Genomic DNA, 22,753 nt, shown 5'->3' with positions numbered 1-22,753 from the left:
TGTCTCAGTTATTTCATCCAACATCATGGAAAAAAGCTTGAAAACATGACTTTTCACTGGGTTGACCAAGTGAAATTAGTTAAATATGTATTTCCTAAGCAAATACACGTATTCTCACAATTGTGCATTCAGTTGTAATGCTGTGGGAATAAAGTGGTGGTCAAGGGCTGATTTTTCACTAGTTTTACTTTTTTTTTTGCCAGTGCATCCCATTCCAGTTGCATAAGTAGTCCAGCTCCTCCAGGATGGCACATCAATACAAGCCATCACGAGAAGGTTCGCAGTGTTTCCTAGCACAGTCTCAGGAGTGTGGAGGAGATACAGAAAGATGGGCCATAACAACCCTGTTGCAGAAGGGCCTTCTGCAACAGGGTTGCAGAAGGGCATCAACCTAGTCCTGTAGATGATTTCTTGTGCAAGTAGGAACATGGGAAACACTGTCAGAGCCCTATAAAATGACCTCCAGTGAGCTACTCAGGCATATTTCTCACCAAGAACTAAGAGGTTGGCATAAAGGTCCAACATCCTTTAGTGCAGCAGTCCCCAACCTTTTGTGCGCCACAGACCGGGTTATGATTCCAGAACGCTTGGATTATACAGAAATACAATGATCTCAAATACACCAAACAAGTCCATTTCTGAAAGGCTTAAAAAAAAAAAAAAAAAAGAACACAAAGGATTCTTAGTTTTGAGCCTACTCAAAAGTCTGAACTTAAAGCCTATTGGGACGCATCCCTTAAACAGGCAACTCATGCTGAATTAAAACAATTCTGTAAAGAAGGGTGGTCCAAAATTCCTTCACAGTGGTATGAAAGGCTCATTGATAGTCATCACTAATGCTTGATTGCGGTTTTTGCTGGTAAGCAGGGAACTTTCTGGAGCAACAACTTTAACGCATAGAACCAAGCCTACCTGGCTCTCTTTTCTCCCTTAATGGCACGTTTTTTTCAAAAACTGATTTCTTTGCTCACACCGTCTTTGTCCAATATTAAAGTTTCATTATCTGAAACAAGCAAGTATCACAAATGCGCAAGAAAATAAAATCAGGAAGTTTTTGAAATACTAGAAAGAATAAAACACATGAAGAAAAGAAAAAAAAAAACCCCACAACACTCACATATTTCATATTTTTTTATTTTAAAAAAAAAAGAAAAAAAAAGAAAAAGGCAAGTTACTATGATTCTCAGTTTTCACTTCATTAATATAATCACCCATCCCATACTCTCACAATAAACAGAACTTTCAATTCAATACACTACTTCATGCTTCTTTTTAAAGTAGAGTGCTCAACACAGCAAGTCACTGTACACAGAGTAGTTTCTGGCCGTCAATGAATGACACAGTTGCTCCACACTCCTCATGCATGACTCTTCTTTCTCCTGTTGTCTGTCAGAAGTGAACCATGATGTCATCTAGTTAGCTGTCCCATCATGTGTTGTGTTGAGTTCAACCCATGCTCGGTTTAAGGTGACCAAAGAAGTGCATTTTTAAGAGCCAAAAGGGAGTTTCTCACATACTTATTATATTCTTAAAATTCTCATCTCACAGACATACTTTGAATTTACTGTTTAAGGAATTGGCGTGATGCCAGAAAATGTGACCACATGATCACAAACCAGTTCTTACAAGAGACTAAATGAATGCAAGTCAATGGAGTGCACTCAGGATAACAGAGAGGGGGACTGGCAGCCTCCGAGATGTTAATAGAGTACACCAAAAGGAGACTTTTCTTATTCAGCACTCTGCAGTTGTACATCCTCTGTACCACACCTCTCAGAGTGAACCGGTACAAATAAGTGCTATGAACGAGCATCCCGCTTTCCGAAACTGAACAAAAGAAATGTGATATCTTCAACAAGAAAATGTTTCACTACCTCAGAATGGAAATTAACATCTTTGTAAAAATAAACAACTTTTTGTTCCAGACAGTTAAATTAGAAATAGGATATCATGGGACATGGAGGAACATACACTGACATTTATCTTTTCTATTTTACTGCCAAAACACAGTAGAATGTTGTGTTATGCAAGAATGACTCTGGCGATCATCCTTCCGCCTAGTCCACCACACAAGCCCAACAGTCCTCTGCTGTCATGGTCATCTCATGACAGCCAAGTACTAATAAGATCTACTGTTGGCCTTCTTTCTTCTCTCCTTCTGAAGAACTGGAACTGCTGCTGCTATCCCGCTCTGCTGCCATCTGCAGGAACAAAAGGAATTAAAGACTTTCACAAACACTGAGCAGAATTTTACAAAACCGCTTTAATCTGTGTGACCTTTTACTTCTTTTGGGTTTGTTCACCTCTAGTTTTCCCTAATTTTTATGGAAATTGCACATTCTAAGATATGCCTCGTTTTCAGCAAATAGCTCTTTGGTAGTCAACTTGTTTGTACAAAAATATTCTTATTCCTTTTACAGTTAGCATTTTTCTGATTCAAAAGATTCTTGGAAGCAAAATGTAATAAAATGAGGGTCTGGTCAAAACTTTTACAGTACAGCACACACTGATATACACAGTTTCAAGGCCTACCTTCTTGTAGGCCATTTCAAACAGTTTGAGTGATGCCTGCTGCAAGTTGGTTGCGGCCTGCTTGATGTTCTCGCCTGTCTCAGAGTCCTTATTGGTCAACAGATTCCTGACCTTTGAAATCTCCTCCTTCAGCTTGGTGCACTGATTTCACAAAAATAGGGGGGAAAAATAAGACAAAAATCAAGCACAAAACATTAATTTAATCTCAGTAAATTACAACAAAGTTTAGAGCATTACCTCATCAGCAGGGAGCTGGTCTTTAAACTCTTCCATCTTGGATTCTGTGTCATGGATGATGCCCTCAGCCATGTTGACAGCTTCCACACGGTCCTGCAGCAAGACAACTCAGTATTTACCAGATACTAAAACCACAGACAACACAGTGGTGAACCATCATCTGTGTGTAAGACGTGCAACTTCTAGGCCTAAAAAGCCAATGTGGAAATGCCTGTAAACCAACTGAACAGATGTAACTGTGGGTGAAACGGCATTGAGTCCTTTGTTTGCAGCTAGTTTCAAGTCTGTTCAACATAAAGTGTCTTGAGATGACCCATTAGGAATGAGCCTTGTATAAATAAATGTGAACTGATTTCTGTGTTTTAAGATGAACATTTTCTGTGTTGCACTGAGTTATGATGACAATAAAGTGCCCATCAATCAAGACGGTGAGATTTCACCCCCGACTTTTGTCTTTACAGTTTGACTGTTACCTTCCTCCTCCGGTCCTCCTCTGCATACTTCTCAGCATTCTTGATCATATTCTCAATGTCATCTTTACTGAGACCTCCTGATGACTGGATCACAACTGTAAAGGAGGAAATGAGATATTTATATGTGCACTTTGACTTTTACAGATACCAATTCAAACAGAGTCGTAATGCAGGGAAAAAAAACAAAAAACAGTTGTCTGAAACAAGACTGAGTAAGGGCCAAGTGATTACAGCAACATGCATAAATATTAACCTCCCTATCTAGTCTGTCTTAACAACAACTGTAAAAGTCAACCAAGTTAAGTGTTAACATTTATCTAAAAATGCAGATTATTTTCAGCAGTTTGAAATGTCTTTTAGCTTGACTTGCTAACACACGAAGTGGGAAAAAAAACAAAGTTCTCAGCTTTCAGACTGGTTTACTGTGTGCACTGACTCTGCTGCTCGCGGCCTGTGCCTTTGTCCTTGGCCGACACATGGACGATGCCGTTGGCGTCGATGTCGAATGTGACCTCGATCTGAGGGACTCCACGAGGGGCTGGAGGGATTCCTACCAGAGTAAACTGACCCAGCAACTTGTTGTCTGTCGCCATCTCTCTCTCACCCTGGCACACTTTGATCTCCACCTGAGTCTGTCCATCAGCTGCTGTGGAGAACACCTGGAGGGGAACATGTGACACTGTAGATCACATGGGGCTTCACTGAGACTGTGGGACTGCAGTCCTGCTTTAAATACCTGGCTCTTCTTGGTGGGAATTGTGGTGTTCCTATTGATGAGTTTGGTAAAGACACCACCCAGAGTCTCGATACCCAGCGACAGTGGAGTCACATCCAAAAGCAGCACATCGGTTACATCGCCAGCCAGAACGCCACCCTGGATGGCTGCCCCAATAGCGACAGCTTCATCAGGGTTCACAGACTTGCTGGGGGCTCGGCCAAACAGATCCTGGACTGTCTGCTGAACCTGCAGTGCGGATGTGGTGGGGGGTGTTAATTACGAGTTATGCATGCATTAAAATCAGCATTATAAAAATCATATTCAAAATGCAGAAAACATTGTTTTACTCTTTTGTAAAAGCACTGTACAAATCTATGTTCTTCTTATTGTCTGTGCACTAGGGTTGTGCAGATAGAGATCACGTCAAAGTTAATGAGCCAGTAATGAGCCAACAATTCAACTGTCAAGCTGCCGAAAACTAAAGTGCACTGCATGTTAGCTCAACTACGAAAAAAATACACCTGTTTGCAATGTATACAGTGGTTTGCAAAAGTATTCGGCGCCCTTGAACTTTTCCACATTTTGTCACATTACAGCCTCAAACATGAATCAATTTTATTGGAATTCCACGTGAAAGACCAACACAAAGTGGTGTACACTTGAGAAGTGGAACAAAAATCATACATGATTCCAAACATTTTTTACAAATAAATAACTGAAAAGTGGTGTGTGTGTGTGTAATTATTCAGCCCCCTTTGGTCTGAGTGCAGTCAGTTGCCCATAGACATTGCCTGATGAGTGCTAATGACTAAATAGAGTGTACCTATGTGTAATCTAATGTCAGTACAAATTAGGGCTGCCACGATTAGTCGACTAGTCACGATTACGTCGACTATCAAAATCGTCGATGACTGATTTAATAGTCGACGCGTCGTTCGAAGCTTTGTAAGATCACAAAAGACGCAGGAATAAGTAGTAGGATTTAAGAGTGTAATAACAGACTGAAACAAAAGATTGCAGCACTGCATGTACATAGATGCCAGCTGCCGTTAAACCCGAAGAAGAAGCTGTGTCCCAGAATTCATAGCGCAGCTCAGTTCAGTTTACAACAATGGCGGCAGCTAGTTAGTTTTAATATTACTCTTATTATTCTTTCTGGGTCACAAAATAAACGTTTAACATATTTTCAGGTGAGAATGTAGCTGTATAAACCTCAAATATCTGCTCAGTTTATCAAGACACCACATATTTTCAAAGGCGTTCTGACGTTTTCGGAGACGTCTGTTACCCACTAGCTCGATAGCTAGTCGGGGGCAAGGCTCACTAGAGCCCGTGAGAACACCGGACTCCCGGCAAATCGTTTTCAAACCCACTGCCGTCTTTCGCTACTCAGGTAAAACATATATAAGTCACTTAGATAACTTCAAAATGTTATTGTTTTGCTTTTTTTTAGTATTTTATTTGTTCCTGAGTAAATCGGTTTGGCTGAGATTGAAGTTTTAGTTTTTACACAGCTGAATAAACGTCAAGAAGACAACTGATTATCAAAAGTGTGAAATGCTCGAGAATATACTCCGGTGTCCTGTTATATTTTAGATAGCAAGGAGTTTAAACTTCACCGAAACAATCTGCAAATTTCATTAAAATTTAATAAACTATCACCTTGTCTTTATTTTTAGTTAGCACATACCTTAAACACTTAAAGCTGTAAGCTAATGATAGTTACATAAGAGTAGATGCATGCTGGTGCAATAAGATGTACGTTTTACTCCAATGGATGCATGATCTGATTAGTCGACTAATCGCAAAAATAATCGGTGACTAGTCAACTATCAAAATAATCGTTTGTGGCAGCCCTAGTACAAATACAGCTGCTCTTTGACGGCCTCAGAGGCTGTCTAAGAGAATATTGGGAGCAACAACACCATGAAGTCCAAAGAACACACCAGACATGTCAGGGATAAAGTTATTAAGAAATTTAAAGCAGGCTTAGGTTACAAAAAGATTTCCCAAGCCTTGAACATCCCATGGAGCACTGTTCAAGCGATCATTAAGAAACGGAAGGAGTATGGCACAACTGTAAACCTACCAAGACAAGGCCGTCCACCTAAACTCACAGGCCGAACAAGGAGATCGCTGATCAGAAATGCAGCCAAGAGGCCCATGGTGACTCTGGACGAGCTGCAGAGATCTACAGCTCAGGTGGGGGAATCTGTCCATAGGACAACTATTAGTCGTGCACTGCACAAAGTTGGCCTTTATGGAAGAGTGGCAAGAAGAAAGCCATTGTTAACAGAAAACCATAAGAAGTCCACTTTGCAGTTTGCGACAAGCCATGTGGGGGACACGGCAAACATGTGGAAGAAGCTGCTCTGGTCAGATGAGACCAAAATGGAACTTTCTGTCCAAAATGTAAAATGCTATGTGTGGCGGAAAACTAACACTGCACATCACCCTGAACACACCATCCCACTGTCAAATATGGTGGTGGCAGCATCATCCTCTGGGGGTGCTTCTCTTCAGCAGGGACAGGGAAGCTGGTCAGAGTTGATGGGAAGATGGATGGAGCCAAATACAGGGCAATCTTGGAAGAAAACCTCTTGGAGTCTGCAAAAGACTTGAGACTGGGGTGGACGTTCACCTTCCAGCAGGACAACAACCCTAAACATAAAGCCAGGGCAACAATGGAATGGTTTAAAAAAAAAAAAAAAAAAAAAAAAAAAAAAAAAAAACACATATCCATGTGTTAGAATGGCCCTGTCAAAGTCCACATCTAAATCCAATTGAGAATCTGTGGCAAGATCTCAAAAACTGCTGTTCACAAACACTGTCCATCTAATCTGACTGAGCTGGAGCTGTTTTGCAAAGAAGAATGGGCAAGGATTTCAGTCTCTAGATGTGTAAAGCTGGTAGAAACATACCCTAAAAGACTGGCAGCTGTAATTGAAGCAAAAGGTGGTTCTACAAAGTATTGACTCAGGGGGCTGAATAATTATGCACACCCCACTTTTCAGTTATTTATTTGTAAAAAAATGTTTGGAATCATGTATGATTTTTGTTCCACTTCTCACGTGTACATCACTTTGTATTGGTCTTTCATGTGGAATTCTAATAAAATTGATTGATGTTTGAGGCTGTAATGTGACAAAATATGGAAAGGTTCAAGGGGGCCGAATACTTTTGCAAGCCACTGTAAATGTCATTATGTCCCCAAACCAGACCACACATTTGTGGTGTGTACCACTTTGTCTACTGTTAACTATTCGTTGCCATGGAAGCTGCAGAACTTACTCGTTTACTCCATCTAGTCCCACAAGTATAAAGTATGTGCACCCTGAGTTATTTCATGCACTTTGGTGGTTTTAAACATCTGTCTTGTGTACCTTGGGCATGCGTGTCATGCCTCCCACCAGCAGCACCTCTCCGATGTCTCCCTTGGACACTTCAGCATCCTGCATGGCCTTCTGGCAAGGAGACACGGTGCGGCGGATAAGGTCAGCAACAATACCTTCAAACTGAGCACGGGTTAGCTTCATGTTAAGATGTTTGGGACCGGAGGCATCCATAGTCAGGTAGGGGAGGTTGATGTCAGTCTGTAAAACAGAAGGACAATCACTGAGTATTTAAACAGTTACAAAATGCTTTTAACTCAGCACTGTGGTTCATTTTGTGTGACCCTGTACTAGGCCTGGCCTGCGGTCAGAATCAGGACAGTCCACTCTCACTGGGCCAAGTCCTGTAGCAGCACAGCAGCAGCGGATTCTAAAACAGAACCTGCTGCACTGAAGCAAAAAAAACAGGAGCTTCGTCTACCAGCACTGTAACACTGAGCCAGACACAGATTATCTGGACAGCTGACTGAGAGCTGGCACACAACATGCACTGAGACATGTGATGACAAGCAGTACAACCAAAATCAAAACACCCTAAAGCATCTGTGATACATCAGCCATTCAGTGTCACCTTTTTATACAACTACACAAACTCATTAGCTTCCCATGAGGATAAAAGCTAGGAGTACCTGCAGTGAAGAGGACAGCTCACACTTTGCCTTCTCCGCAGCCTCTCTGACTCTCTGAAGAGCCATGTTGTCCTTCGTCAGGTCTACACCGGACTGAAAAGAAACAGCGCAGGTTGAAAACGCAAAACTTCACAAATAGATCAAGGCTTAAAGACTGTTAGAATACCCACCTCTCTCTTGAACTCCTTGACAATGTGTCTGAGGAGGTGCTGATCAAAGTCCTCTCCTCCAAGGAAGGTGTCACCATTGGTGGACTTCACCTCAAAAACTCCCTTCTGGATCTCCAGGATTGAGATGTCAAACGTACCTCCACCTAGATCATACACAGCAATACTGGAAACACATTCATAGAGGTTAACACAACAACAGAGCGAGTAGTTGTATTCTTCTATGTACAGGATCATCTATCATCTTTCTTAGCAAGTACTGATACTCCTAAGCATAGCAGTAAACATCAGGTGGTTTTTTGTCATCTACACACATCTTATCTTGGGTCTTGTCCAGGCCATAGGCCAGAGCAGCAGCAGTTGGCTCGTTAATCACACGCAGGACGCTCAGACCAGCGATCTGCCCAGCATCTTTGGTGGCCTGTCAAAGAAACAAGTTGACACAAGTATCGAAGATGAATCGTTACTTCAATCAAGTGCATTCCAAAGCAGCAACAAGGACACAGAAGCTAATTATCCGACATCTACATATCACCTTAACTGCTCTGAGACTGAGGTAGATTAGTCTTATCAAAAACTTTGAACAGTTTAAAAAAAAAAAAAAAAAAAAAAGGGGGGGGGGGGGTTGGAAGAAAAAGAAAGTAGAAAAAGAAAGTATATGATGAACTAGAAAGCGAAAATTTCGGAAGAAATTTTAAGTGTGCCTATGCCGCTGCTAATCAGTGTAGTTTGCCATTCATACGGCTACAGAGAGCAAAACTCAGCAGAGCAGCCATTCTCCACCATGAACTATGGTAAAAAACAAACACCACTCGCGCCTCACAGATGACAGCTTACAGTTTTGTGTAAAGATGAGGTGACTTCGTACAGCCCCGATTTGCAGACGCTGTGCACAGAGGTTCATGAGCAGAAGTCCCATTGTACCACGGCAGACCCGACAATGTTTGCATAAACACGCTTTGAAGTTTAAGTTCAAGGTTCTTTATTTGTCACATGCAAAGTTATACAAGTATAACACACAGTGAAATGTAGCCTGACACGCTCCTCGACATGTGCAAAAAAATTGAGGGGGGGGTGTAGAGGAAGCACACACATATATCTGTGTATATACATATACACACACACACACACACACACACACACACACACACACTGAGTGAATGTGCAGTAGTAGCAGTAAGCAGGTGAATTCTGTACATTAATATGAATAGACATCTGACTATTTTACAGGAAGCATTACGTTATGGACCACTTTTTACACATGGTTGGTGTACCCACACAGCCGGCTGTAGCTTTTCATCTCACAGCCCAACACACACCCAAAAAACAGCCGAGAGATCACAGACTTTACGCCCGTGGGTCCACCTCCCCTGCAGCGGCACTGCATACCACGCCCTGCCACACACATCAAACACGTAAAATAAATATTTATGCACTTTTGCATTCACTTTTTGTTTTTTGTTATTTTTACAGTGTTCTGAATGATTAACAATGATCTACAGCCAATCTTGTGTATTATTATACAAACTTTGGTTATAAGATTCAGATAACTATTTAATAAAAGCTAAATATTTTATATGAGAGTAAGAAAGAAAAGTATATCTTTGTGTCCCCCTTTCCCTGTTAATGCCCTACCTGGCTCCCTGGCAAAAGCTTTGCTAAATCCGCCCCTGCACAGTTACCAGTTGTCAGCTACACAAAAAAGGATATTGGTGTTATTTGTCTGTCAGAAACAGTTCATGACTTCCCTTCAACTCATTCATGTCACCTAAAAGGTAAACCCGTTTCTCCATCACCAGTTCAGCTCTGATGATTCAGTAAGGACATCTCCTGGTTTGGACCAGCCGTTTTTACAGCTGTGGCTCCAGCAAACATCAGCTGATACTAGAAATTAAAATCAAATGAATTTAACAACAGCTGATCAAGCTTAAACGTGCTGCTGTTGTTTAGCGCGATAAACAAACAAGAGAGAAAAGCCGATCATTGATCAGTTTCATGATTGAAGTTGCAACAGGCGAGAAAATGACAGGGGAGGCTGCGTAACGACAGAATAAATCCAGCTTTGTGTCTTCTTCCGTTCTACCTGAAGTACGGGACAAACTGTGTTCCTTTTCAGCTCAATACGAAACGCGTAATATTTTCTCTGAATGCGGGACGATTCAGTTTGTACGGAACTGTTTGCAACTCTACGAACTAACCCTTATGAATAAAATAAAATTCAATTCAATTCATCAGTAACTTAGCGCGCACACAGCTGTATAGAAACTGTGTCATGCCAGCTAGCACGCAGTACGACTTATTGTAACTGATTGTAAAAAGTTAACACAACGAAAATAAACTACACCTAAACTCTGTTTATATCCGACCCAAATAGAGTGCAGTTCATAACTTCTTACCTGAAATTCAGTTAACCTGCTTCTCCTGCCTTCAATTTCCCTGATCCATGGCTGCCATCTGTTTGAGCTCCGCGTTAGCCACCACCGGTCGATCGGCGGCCGCCTCGCATGTGTCTTTTTCCCGCATGTAAATACACCGGTGGCTAGCTGCCCTTTGTTGAAGCTAATTTATGGCTCAACGGTAAGATGACTGTAAAAACTGCGTCGACCGTGAGTGTCAGCAGGGTCTGAAGATGAATTGGCACAAGCCTCATGTCTTAACTTTGCTTTGTTAAAGAGATATGATGATTTGAAAATGCCTCTCAGAGAGTTCCAGCGGTGATTTTGAACAAAGTCCCCATTCACTTTCTATGGAGACATTCATATTTCAAACATTGTGTTGCTCTGAGGCGATTTGATAAAAATCTGTAACTTCGACAACAGTGATAGTGACATTTTCTGAAAGCCAGCAAAAATACCTACGTTTTGATGTATAATTTGTGGAGGTTGAGTGAAAATTGAGTGAGTAGCAAGAAGTTGTTCAGACATGAAGAGAAAACTGAAAAAGGACAAGTGCTCACTCTGAGTTTAATTGCATAGCAACCATAACAACGCATGTATTTTCTCAAAAATCACAAAGCTGCAACTGAAAACTTAAAGAGGATTTAATTAAAATGGTAAAAGATATTTAAAAAAAATAAAAATAAAAAATAAAAAAGCTGAATCACACAGGAATAGCCCAATGATCTGAGAACATTTTAAAGTTTGAATGGAGTTTCTAGGTGAAAGTATGAGGAAGTAGTTAAGTTTCAACAACAAGCAAGTTTTAGCAGAATTGTGGAAGTTTCCCATTCATTTCAATGGGACAAATTAAAGGAAAAAAGTGTAATATTTTAAAAAGTATAATAGTTATAAGTACCAAAAGTCATAGCAGGAATTAGCAGAAAGAGCAGAACAGTTTAGAGTTTGAACTGAGAAAATCGGCTGAAAACTGACGGAGTAGTTAAGCGGCAAAGAAAGTGGCAACTTGAAGAATAACTAGAAAAAAAATTTGCATTTCCTGCGAAAATGCTGTGTGGATGCCTTAACGCTGAAGATGTCTGCTGAAAAAAAAGCTGAAAAAGCAGAATTATCTGCTGAAAAGAGGTGTGGAAGCAGAGGTGCTTGCTGAAGATGGCTGTATGTGTAATGATACACTGGGGAGTGTCAAGAAAGCAGAGCGCATGCAAGCAGGGAACATGTGTAGCAACTGTCACAGGCAGGATTCGAACCTCTGCCACCGGGTCTCACGGCAGCTGCTCAACCCTCTGAGCCAAATGAGTTCTGGTCACAAACAAAGATATGATGAGAGGGAAAATGTGCACTGTGGAGCAGAAGCTCAAATTAGCAGAAAAGAGGTGAAGAGGAAGAATTTTGTTCTGAAATGAGGTAAAGAAACTGAAATTTGTGCTTAAAACAAGTGAAAAAGCTGAACTCTGAAATCCTGCTAAAACAGCAGAAGAGGCTGATATTTTTCAGCTACTCATTGAGCCAAACTGGTTCTCACGTAACTGAAAAAAGGTGAAAAAGCTTACAATTCTAATGAAAACAGCAGAAGAGGCAGAGATTTGTGCTGATAAGAGGTGAAAATGCTGAACCAATCAGAGGTACTGCTTCTGTCTGCTTCATCAGGCTGTGTACTTGTATGTATTTCTGCCATGGAGTGTTAACAAGAATCTGAGGTCCATATTAGAAAAGCTGCCAAAAATCATAAAACGTTGCCGAATTGTAATAAATTATCAATATGAATTTGTAGTGAAAAACAAACAGACAAACAAACATACAAACAAACATGTGGGCCAAGGTGGAACTGAACCCATGAACTTTGGTCTGAAGAGCCGTTTCCTTACCAATCGCGCCACTGGCAAAGAGAGCGGGCGCCTGGAAAACAGGGTGATGAGCAGTCAGAATTAGATCGCGGTGAGAGGCGAAAAAAAACTCAGTTTTTTGGAGTTACAAAACGTCGTGTAACTCAAAAACTAGGTGGGATAGAAGCATTCTTACACTGGGTGAATCAGCGGACTTTGGTGAACTTTGACTGCGATTTACATAGCTCTTTGTACCTCCGTCGCGGAGATATGACGAGAGAAGAAACGGCTTCATTTTTGGAGTTTGAAAAATGAGAGGAGGACAGATTTCCACCCCTCAAACAAACGTAATTTATGGCTCAATGGTAAGATGACTGTAAAAACTGCTTCGACCGCGAGTGTCAGCAGTGTCTGAAGATGAATTGGCACAAGCCTCATGTCTTAACTTCGCTTCGTTAAGTAGATATGACGATTTGAAAATGCCTTCAGTTTCAGTATTTCAGCTCTGAGTTTCACAACCTCCCCATAGACTTTGAATGGGGAGTTTTGAGACCTTGTGTCACTTCGAGGCAAATTGTGAAAAAACCGTAACTCGCACAATAATTATAGTGACACTGTCTTAAAGCCAGCAAAAATACCTACATTTTGATGTATAATTTGTGGGGGGTGAGTGGAAATTGAGCGAGTAGCAAGAAGTTGTTCAGACATGAAGAGAAAATTCAGATCAGACCAGCACTCACTCTGAGTTAATTGCATAGCAACCATAGCAACGCGTGTATTTTCTGAAAAAAAAAAAAAAAAAAAATCACAAAGCTGCAACTGAAACTTAAAGAGGCATTAAATGAAAACGGTAACAGATCTGAAAAAGCTGAATCACACAGGAATAGCCCAATAATCAGAGAACATTTTAAAGTTTGCATGGAGTTTCTAGGTGAAAGTATGAGGAAGTAGTTAAGTTTCAACAACAAGCAAGTTTTAGCAGAATTGTGGAAGTTTCCCATTCGTTTCAATGGGACAAATTAAAGGAAAAAAGTGTAATTTTTTAAAAGTATAATAACAGAAAATACCAAAAGTCATAGCAATCGTTAGCAGAAATAGCTGAATAGTTTAAAATTTGAATGGTAAAAATCGGACAAAAATTGTGGGAGTAGTTAAGTGGCGAAAAACGTACAGGAGCAACCAGAATAACTAGAAAAATTTGCATTTCCTGCAAAAATGCTGTGTGGATGCCTTAACGCTGAAGATGTTTGTTGAAAAAAGCTGAAAAAATTGAAAGTTGGAAAAAAAAAAAATGCTGCCCTGAGCAGGATTCGAACCTGGCCCTCCTGGTCTAAGGGCAGCTATTTAGCTCACTGAGCCAAACTCTTTCTCACAAAGAAGAGGTGGAGAGATTGACAATTGTGCTGAAATGAGCAGAAGCTGCTGAGAATTGTGCTGATAAGAGGTGGAAAGGCTGAAAAATTTTCAGAAGAGGTGAATAAGCAGAATTTGGGCAAAAAAAAAAAAAAAGAAAGCAGCACGGTGGCTAGCACTGTTGCCGCACAGCAAGAAGGTCCCGAGTTCAATTCCACCATCAGGCCGGGGTCTTTCTGTGTGGAGTTTGCATGTTCTCCCCGTGTTTGCGTGGGTTCTCTCTGGGTACTCCGGCTTCCTCCCACCGTCCAAAGACATGCAGCTTGTGGGGATAGGTTAATTGATTAATCCAAATTGTCACTAGGTGTGAATGTGCGAGTGAATGTGAGTGTGAATGGTTGTCTGTCCCTGTGTGTTACCCCTGCGACAGACTGGCGACCTGTCCAGGGTGTACCCCGCCTTTCGCCCTATGACAGCTGGGATAGGCTCCAGCGCCCCCCGCGACCCTGAAAAGGATAAGCGGAAGCGAATGGATGGATGGATGGGAAAAAAAAAGAAAAAAAAAAAAAGGTGAAAATTCTGCTGAAAAGAGGTGAAAGAGCAGAATTTCTGCTGAAGAGTTTTTTTCTGAAAACAGCAGAAAAAACTGAAAATTTTGCTTAAAAGATTTCTATCAGAATTGCTGCTGAAAAGAGTTGAATGAGCAGAATTCTACTGAAAAGAGGTTTTTGCTAAAAAGAGCTGAAAAAGTTTGGATTTGTGCTGAAAAGGGGTTAAAAAGATGAAATTTGTGTTGAAAAGAGTTTAAAAAAAAAGTTTAACTGTTAGCTGAAAGAAATGTTGCCATAAGCTGGATTTGAACCCAGGCCTCCCAGTCTGAGAACGGATGCTTATCTCACTGAGCTAAAACACAGCTCAGCCCAGCATGCAAAAATCAGTGACCACATTGATAATGTGTTCCATTCATTTAAATGGTCAAAAGTCATAACACACATCAGCAGAAATAGCAGAATTTTTTAAAGTTTAAACATAGTATAAATACTAAGTTTTAGCAGAAATACTAAATAATATTTTTTTCCTGCCAAATCATAGCATTTGTGCTGGAACACAGAAAATTCTGCCAAATCATAGTATTTGAGCCAAATCATACATCCATCCATCCATCCATCCATCCGCTTACCCTTTTCAGGGTCGCGGGGGGCGTTGGAGCCTATCCCCGACAGACTGGCGACCTGTCCAGGGTGTACCCTGCCTCTCGCCCCCAAATCATACAATTTGTGGTAAAACATTATTTATGATTTAGCAGAAACACTGGGACTTGGTAGAAATACTATGATTTACATGAAATACTTTGACTTAGCAGAAATACTACAATCCAGGAAAAAAAGTACTACAGCATAGCAGAAATTCTATCATTGAGCAGAATTACAAGGATTTAGAAGAAATACTAAGATTTGGCACAAACACTGATGGGGCTCAAGAACCTTTATTATGCAGTTATACTATGATTTGGAAGAAATACTATGCTTTGGCACAAATACTATGATTTGGCTCAAATACTATGATTTGGCTCAAATACTATGATTTACCAGTAATACTATGTTTTGGTACAAATACTACACTTTGTCACAAATACTATAATTGAGTACAAGTACTATAAGATTACAGAAATACTATGATTTAGCAGAAATGCAATGTTTTTGCAGAAACACTGTAATTTCGCTTAAATAGTATGAAATAGCAGTAATACTATGATTTGGCAGAAATACTACTTTTTAGCACAAATACTATTGTACAGAATGGTGTACGTCAGTTTAATGCTGGGTGGTGCTGCAATAGTAACTATCCTCGGTCAGAAGGAGAGGCTGACATCCAGGGATTAGATTGCCACAGGTGGAGTTTATTGCGGTCAGATGGATGGTACAGGGAGGTATGGCATACAAGTAGGAGGATGTGGAGAGGTGATATGGTGTGGTTTCTATGATTAAGAACAGGGTATGCATTACAATATGCATACAGATTAAAGATTAAGAAAACTGGCAACAAATTCCTCCACTACAAATCAGTCTGGTGCCACTTTTTACAGGGTTCACGTTTACTAAGGCACTACCCAAAAGGCGCCACGAGAGGGCACTCCAACACAAGTGATGACCTATTTACACTGATGCACTTAGTTAACAGCCCCTACTTAGCCACTACATAATACAGTGATATTACAGTATACAAATTCACACAAATACTATGATTTGGCAGAAATACTATGACTGAGTAGTAATACTATAACATAACAGATTTCCTAGAAAAAACTATGAAATTGCAGTAATTCTATGACTTGGCAGAGATACTACGTTTTAGCACAAATACTATAACAACGCAGAAATACTATGACTTAGTAGTAACATTAGTACTATAACATAACAGTTCAATATTCTTGCACAAATACCACAATATGGCAGAAATACTATGTTTTAGCAGCAATACTGTGATTTGGTATAAATACTATGATTTGGCACACATACTATATTCCGCAGATGCATTATAACATAACAGATATTCTACGACTTAGTAGTAATACTATAACATAACAGAATTATTAATTGGGCACAAATACCACGATTTGGCAAAAATACCATGATTCGGCACAAATACGACATGGCAAAAATACTAGGATTGGGTACAAATACTATGATTTGGCAGAAATACTATGATTTGGCAATAATACTGCGTTTTAACACAACTACTTTTGATTGAAATACTATTACTCCATACAAATACGATGCTTTGGGACAAATACTATGTTTTGGTTCCAATACTATGATGTGCAATAAATACTATGATTTGGCACAAGTACTATGATTTAGTACAAATACTATGATTTGGCAGAAATACTATGCCTTAGTAGTAATACTATAACATAAGAGATATACTATGGTTTTGCAGACATACTATGTTTTTGCACAAATACCATGATTTGGCACAAATGCTATGATTTAGCAGAAATACTATGATTTGGCAATAATACTGCGTTTTAACACAACTACTTTTGATTGAAATACTATTACTCCATACAAATACGATGCTTTGGGACAAATACTATGTTTTGGTTCCAATACTATGATGTGCAACATGATATGATTTGGCACAAGTACTATCATTTAGTACAAATACTATGATTTGGCAGGAATACTCTGATTTAGCAGAAATACTATGTTTTAACATCAATACCATCTTTTGGCAGAAATTCCTGCTAAAAAGGACCATTTCTTCTTTTTAGCAGAAATACTGTAATTTGGCATAAATACTATAATTTGGGATAAATACTATGATTTGGCACATATAATATATTCAGCACATATATTATAAAATAACAGAAATATTATGATTTGGCCCCAAAACCATGATTTTGCAAAAATACTATGATTTAGCAGAAATACTATGATTTAGCAGAAGTACTATGATTTAGCAGAAGTACTAAGATGTAGTAGAAGTACTTTGCTTTAGCAGAAATACTATGATTGAGGAGTAATACTTAAACATAGGAGAAATATTGATACACAAACACACATACACAGAGAGTAAAAGGAACAGGAGCTGTTGAGAGTCTGGGCTTGGTATATGTAGGTCAGTTAAATTAGCTGCACCTGCTGTAGTCAGCCCTTACAGACACAGAGAGAGGTGTGAGTTTTCTTCAGTGTATTTCTGACATTCAGGATTCCCCTCGAACAAATGGCCATAATTTCCTAACCGTAGAGGCTAGAACGGTCATTCAGACATCGTTTTGTTCAGAAGAGAGGGGGGAATCTTCAGGTCTTCATAATTCAGAGATAAAATATAAATTATTAAAGATATATGACTTGTAATACACTGTAACCGAGTAGAGGCGAAGCAAAAACTGCCTTGACTTGCTCTCAAACAACCTTTGGTAACTCTAAATCTATATGGAGCATCAAAATCATTCTTTCACCGTAAGAAACAGCAGCCTTTGGTGAACAGTCATGGAATTTTTCAGGGCTCTGTGGAAATCCATCAGAAAGATATGATGAGAGAAAAAAAGTGCCTCATTTCCAGAATTTGAAATCTGATGAAATCTGAGCAAGGGACGAATTTCCTACCCTCAAACAAGTCTAACTCATCTCAGAACGGTAATAGGTGAGGAAAAAAAATTCTTGAATTGTGAGCATCAGGAGTGTCTGAAGATATATCGGGACAAGCCTTATGTCTTAACTTCGCTTCGTTAAGGAGATATGACAATTTGAAAATGCCTCTCATTAGAGAAATCCAGCGGTGATTTTGAACAAACTCTCCATTGAGTTTATATGGAGAGTTTTCTGACCTTGTGTTGGTCTGAGGAGATTTGCCAAAATTCTATAAATCCCACAATGATAGCGACATTTTCTGAAAGCCAGCAAAAATACCTACGTTTTGATGTATAATTTGTGGAAGTTGAGTGAAAATTGAGCAAGTAGCAAACAGTTGTTCGGACATGAAGAGAAGACTGCAAAAGCTTCAGTGGCACACTGGAAGCCAAGAGCATAGCAACCATAACAACGCATGTATTTTGTGAAAAATCACAATTTTGCAACTCAAAACTTTAAGAGGCATAAAAGTAAAACAGTAAAAGATTTGAAAAAGCTGAATCATACCTGAATAGCCCAATAATTTGAGAACATTTTAAAGTTTGAATGGTTGTTCTACGTGAAAATATGAGGAAGTAGTTAAGTTTCAAAAACAAGCAAATTTTAGCAGAATTGCAGAAGTTTCCCATTCATTTCAATGGGACAAATTAAAGGAAAAAAGTGTAATATTTTAAAAAGTATAATAGTAATAAACACCAAAAGTCATAGCCGGCATTAGCAGAAAGAGCAGAACAGTTTAGAGTTTGAACGGTGAAAATAGCACAAAAATTGTGGAAGTAGATCCACGGCGAAAAGTGTACGGAAACACCCGGAATAATAAAGAATAAAGAGAAACAGGAACTCAATAGTGTGGATGCCTATTAAGGCATCCACACAATAAAGAAGAAAGAGAAACAGGAACTCAATAGTGTGGATGCCCTTGAGGGCATCCACACAATAAATCCAATGAATAGTAATAAGTGTGCCTCTTGGCATAGGCACACTTAATTACACTATACCTTAAAATATATATATTGATTATAAATCAGGTTGGCAATTTGAACATGAACTTGGCCAAATTATTCTATCCTGTGTGAATTGGGTTAACAGTGATTCGGTGCTCTCCTGTCTGGATGTCTGAATCATTTTTATGTTCCAAAAATAGCATCAGTTAAACAATGAAGGCATAGTGCATAATACAAATCTGTGGAGGGGATAAAATATCAGTATCATAGGGACAATACAATTTATAAATCACATTCTAACTGAATTTAAAACTATACTTTATGTATGCATCAGTTAAACATGTTTTTGGAGGTTTAAATAGATTTAAGTAAAATGTCTTTAAAGCAGTTGAATGTATTGCAAGTTGCTCCACTCTAGTGGAAACATGATACAGTCTGCTACAGTTAGTAACCTCTGAATCTTCTCAGTGTCACAGCAGGAAAACAATAATTCACTTCTCAAAAGCTGAGCTTTTCTTAAAAGACCCTGGTGGAGGCCTGACATCTGCTTTTAAACATTCATATCTTGGTGCTCGTGCGAAAACGTTTAGCAACGTTTCCTTCAATAGAAAGCCTGTGTGTGCATACCTGTCTCTGAGAGTCATTGAAGTAGGCTGGAACAGTGACCACAGCATTCTTCACCGTGCTTCCCAGGTAGCTCTCTACAACATGAATATGAAGCAAAACTAATGCTCACATGTGCAAAACATTTAAATTATCTTTTGACTGTCTGCACAACTATACCTGCAGTCTCTTTCATCTTCATAAGAACAAAGGCTCCTGCCTGGCTAGGGGAGTACATTTTGCCATGAGCCTCAACCCAAGCATCACCATTTGATGCACGCACAATTTTGTAGGGAACATTCTTCCTGTTGATGGAAAAAAGGTAGTTTTTTTTACCCAGCTAAGTTTATTTCTTTCATTATATCCAACATTTAAAAAAATAAACCTCGGATTTGAGATTTAAATGCAATAACTGAGAATGGTAAATGGACCGATTCTTATATAGCGCTTTTCTACTCTCCCGGAGTACTCAAAGCGCTCTATACAACACGCCACATTCACCCAGTCACACCCATTCTCACAAGCACTACCTCTATACTGAGTGCTTCCTAACTACACTCACACACATTCATACTCCGATGGATGCATCGGAGAGCAACTTGGTGTTAGTATCTTGCCCAAGGATACTTTGCATGCAGACTGGAGGAGCCTGGGATCAAATCTCCAACCTTCCGATCAGTAGGTGACCTGCTCTACCTCCTGAGCTACAGCCACCCCGGAATCTTTTTAAAGGCCAGAAATGAACTCACAGATCTTTCTGGACCTCTGGGTCTTCAAAGCGCCGTCCAATCAGTCTTTTGGTAGCATACAATGTGTTCTGAGGGTTGGTAACAGCCTGGCGTTTAGCAGGCATGCCCACCAGACGCTCACCATCTGCTGTGAAAGCAATGACTGAAGGAGTTGTCCTCGCTCCCTCTGCGTTCTCCAGCACCTGAACATAAATAAGAAAACATTTAGATTGGAGGAATCATTGTTTCATCAGATTCATCAATCAACCCCAGTTTTTAAAGTTGGAGGTAGAAGAGAAAAAAAAAGACCAAGAACCAAAAACCTCAATTAATGAGTGTTAACATTTTTCAGTTTTTTTCTCAAAACGGTAGAAAAACTACAGAGAAAAAAAAAACAAAACTTTGGATTCGGTTTACACAAAGTTACCCATTTCTTTACCAGGGATGCACTGATGTGATGTTTAACTTTTGTTATTAATCATATCCTGGGGCAGTGAGGCTTTTGAGTAATGCTGCATCAGTGTCTACGATCCCATCTATTTGGCCAGTCTGATTTTTCCTGTTCTGGTTTACTTACACATACAGTAACAAACTTCCATTAAGTTAATTAACACAACATTTAGTTTACCCGCTTAGAAGTTCTCTAGTATCAGCACTCAGGATGGGTTCCATTTCCATAGATACTGCTAGATTAAAGATAGGGGATTAAACAAACAAACAAACATGTGAATCATCTAAAGCATCACCTTGGCCTGTTTGCCCTCCATGACTGCAACACATGAGTTTGTGGTTCCCAGGTCAATCCCAATGACTGCACCTTTGACGGCTTCAGACCTGCAGCACATACAATGATAGTGACAAACTCAGCAGACCTCATGTTTACACCAAAAGATCCAAATTTCTCAGACTTCTATTTAGAAATACCAATACAGAATATGGCATTCTGTTCGGTGACAAAAAAGTATTTTAAATTGTGAATATGAATCACAGCCATTAGGAAGTGAATGTATAGTTTTACCTCTAAACGACAAACAAAAATTGCTAAACCAGCACCAACGTCATGCTGTTAGTGCACGTTCATATAACGCAGGCACTTTAATGTTGATACTCACGCATAGTCTCTCCTGGAGAGGGCTCTAAGAGCATCTGGTTGGAAGCCGGTCCAGCATGCCTGATAATACAGAACAACGCAGTTACACAGCTGTTAACTCAGACAAAATATTTGCGATGAACTCACAAAATTCGACATTTTGAACCTCAAAAGGAAAGATCCAAGTAGATTTAAAAAAAATAAAACAGGATGAAAATTGGAAGAACCAAAGCATAGATAACATTATCGGAGTCACAAACAAGCACATGTGACAAGAAACCATTCTTAATAGTGGGATCCAGCTAAGCGAAGCCTGTAGAAGATCGAGCTCTAAATGTGTTACTTAAACTGTGGAGCAGCGTGCTGGAGGAGGGGACGCCTCACCGAAGATCACAGACCCACAGCTCTGCTACAGCCTTGGAACTAGCTCAAAACGAACATTAAAACTCACACACCAAAGTAAAATATTTCAGTAGATGACGAAGCAAGTAGTACTTGCTTCTCTAATGACCGCACTTTGAAAAACAGCTGCCAGGTAGGTCCGGTATCAAATGAAGTGAGCTAGCACGCGTTAGCTTAGCCCCACAGATATGAAACACACCAGCACATCGAATGCTAGAGCGGCGGCTCAATACTATGTTGTTATTGCACATCTCTTCTCGTGACACACATTTATTACAGTGTCTGCTGGACTGTGCTCATTGTTAGTGACACAGTAATGATCTAACCACGACTAAATATGCTGTCCTCAAGCTTACGCTGTTAGCATCTAAAGCTAGGAAGCTAATGGCCACATCGTAATGCATCTACTTAACTGTTTGACATTTACCTTTTTAATCAAGGACGAAACGCTTCTGATATTACTCCTCGTGGGAAGAGTCCTTGAAACGCTTCGGGCGACGCTCAACATTTTCACAACTCAGCTAACAGGCTTGCTAACTTCGATTTTAAACTACAGCTTTTAAGTAAAAGCACACTCTTCAGATAGTTCGGCAGCGAAGGAATGCTAAAATATTTCAGCTTTCCGAGCCTCTTCAGACTTTAACGCAGCGTCTCCTCAGAAAACCGCATAGAGCTCAGCTGCGACAAGACTGCTCGCCTCTGGACTGCAACGGCAAAAGACCTGCGAAGCTTCTTCTCGAATTATCCAACACATGTTGCACCATGCACCGCTCAAGGACCCCAAAAATGGGCTCTACAATGACTGCCTGTTTTTTTTTTCATCGATAGTAAAATGCCTAAAACAACAGTTTAAAATCGAATATGCAAATCAATTGGAAAAACTGACATTAATTAAAGAATAAAGCTGTCTGATATAAAGATCAAATATATACCGGTGGTTTTTGGATGTTCGCGGTTTTGGCACGGGTAGGGCAGACGCATTTAGTGAGCCTGTGAAGGTCATGATGTAACGTGGGGTATTGAAGAGTTTCACGTGTGTTACATCACGGATGCTGGAAGAATTTATCAGCTGTAATTTAGCTATTCTCACTGCTCTGTTAGTTTATTCGCCGATATGACACGAGCAG

At 39.9% G+C, this 22,753-nt stretch overlaps 1 protein-coding gene and 1 long non-coding RNA gene across 3 annotated transcripts in view; both read right to left on the bottom strand.

The window, feature by feature from the left end:
* Positions 1 to 22,753, bottom strand: part of LOC309717559 — a 207,798-nt gene that overhangs the window by 25,107 nt on the left and 159,938 nt on the right. The gene's annotated exons all lie outside the window — the stretch shown is intronic.
* On the bottom strand, positions 1,117 to 22,399 carry hspa9 (heat shock protein 9). Of its 2 annotated transcripts, XM_082551217.1 has the most exons (16): positions 22,054 to 22,399; positions 21,247 to 21,305; positions 20,881 to 20,968; positions 20,156 to 20,337; positions 19,587 to 19,711; positions 19,431 to 19,504; positions 8,463 to 8,569; positions 8,152 to 8,314; positions 7,982 to 8,074; positions 7,344 to 7,553; positions 3,979 to 4,206; positions 3,679 to 3,901; positions 3,243 to 3,337; positions 2,770 to 2,862; positions 2,533 to 2,673; positions 1,117 to 2,201 (listed from the first exon to the last, which is right to left on the bottom strand). In XM_082551217.1, exons 1-16 carry the CDS (start codon positions 22,132 to 22,134, stop codon positions 2,130 to 2,132), a joined length of 2,034 nt encoding a protein of 677 aa, XP_082407343.1. In that variant the 5' UTR covers positions 22,135 to 22,399; the 3' UTR covers positions 1,117 to 2,129. The 2 variants fall into 2 exon arrangements, with proteins under 2 accessions (XP_082407343.1, XP_082407344.1); XM_082551218.1 differs by lacking the exons at positions 20,881 to 20,968; positions 21,247 to 21,305; positions 22,054 to 22,399 and adding an exon at positions 20,763 to 20,873.

This window comes from Aulonocara stuartgranti, assembly GCF_965226115.1.
Source record: "Aulonocara stuartgranti genome assembly, chromosome: 2".
NCBI classification, from domain to species: domain Eukaryota; kingdom Metazoa; phylum Chordata; class Actinopteri; order Cichliformes; family Cichlidae; genus Aulonocara; species Aulonocara stuartgranti.
Note: the sequence above shows the minus strand (reverse complement) of the source record. Positions and strands in the feature narration are given on the sequence as shown.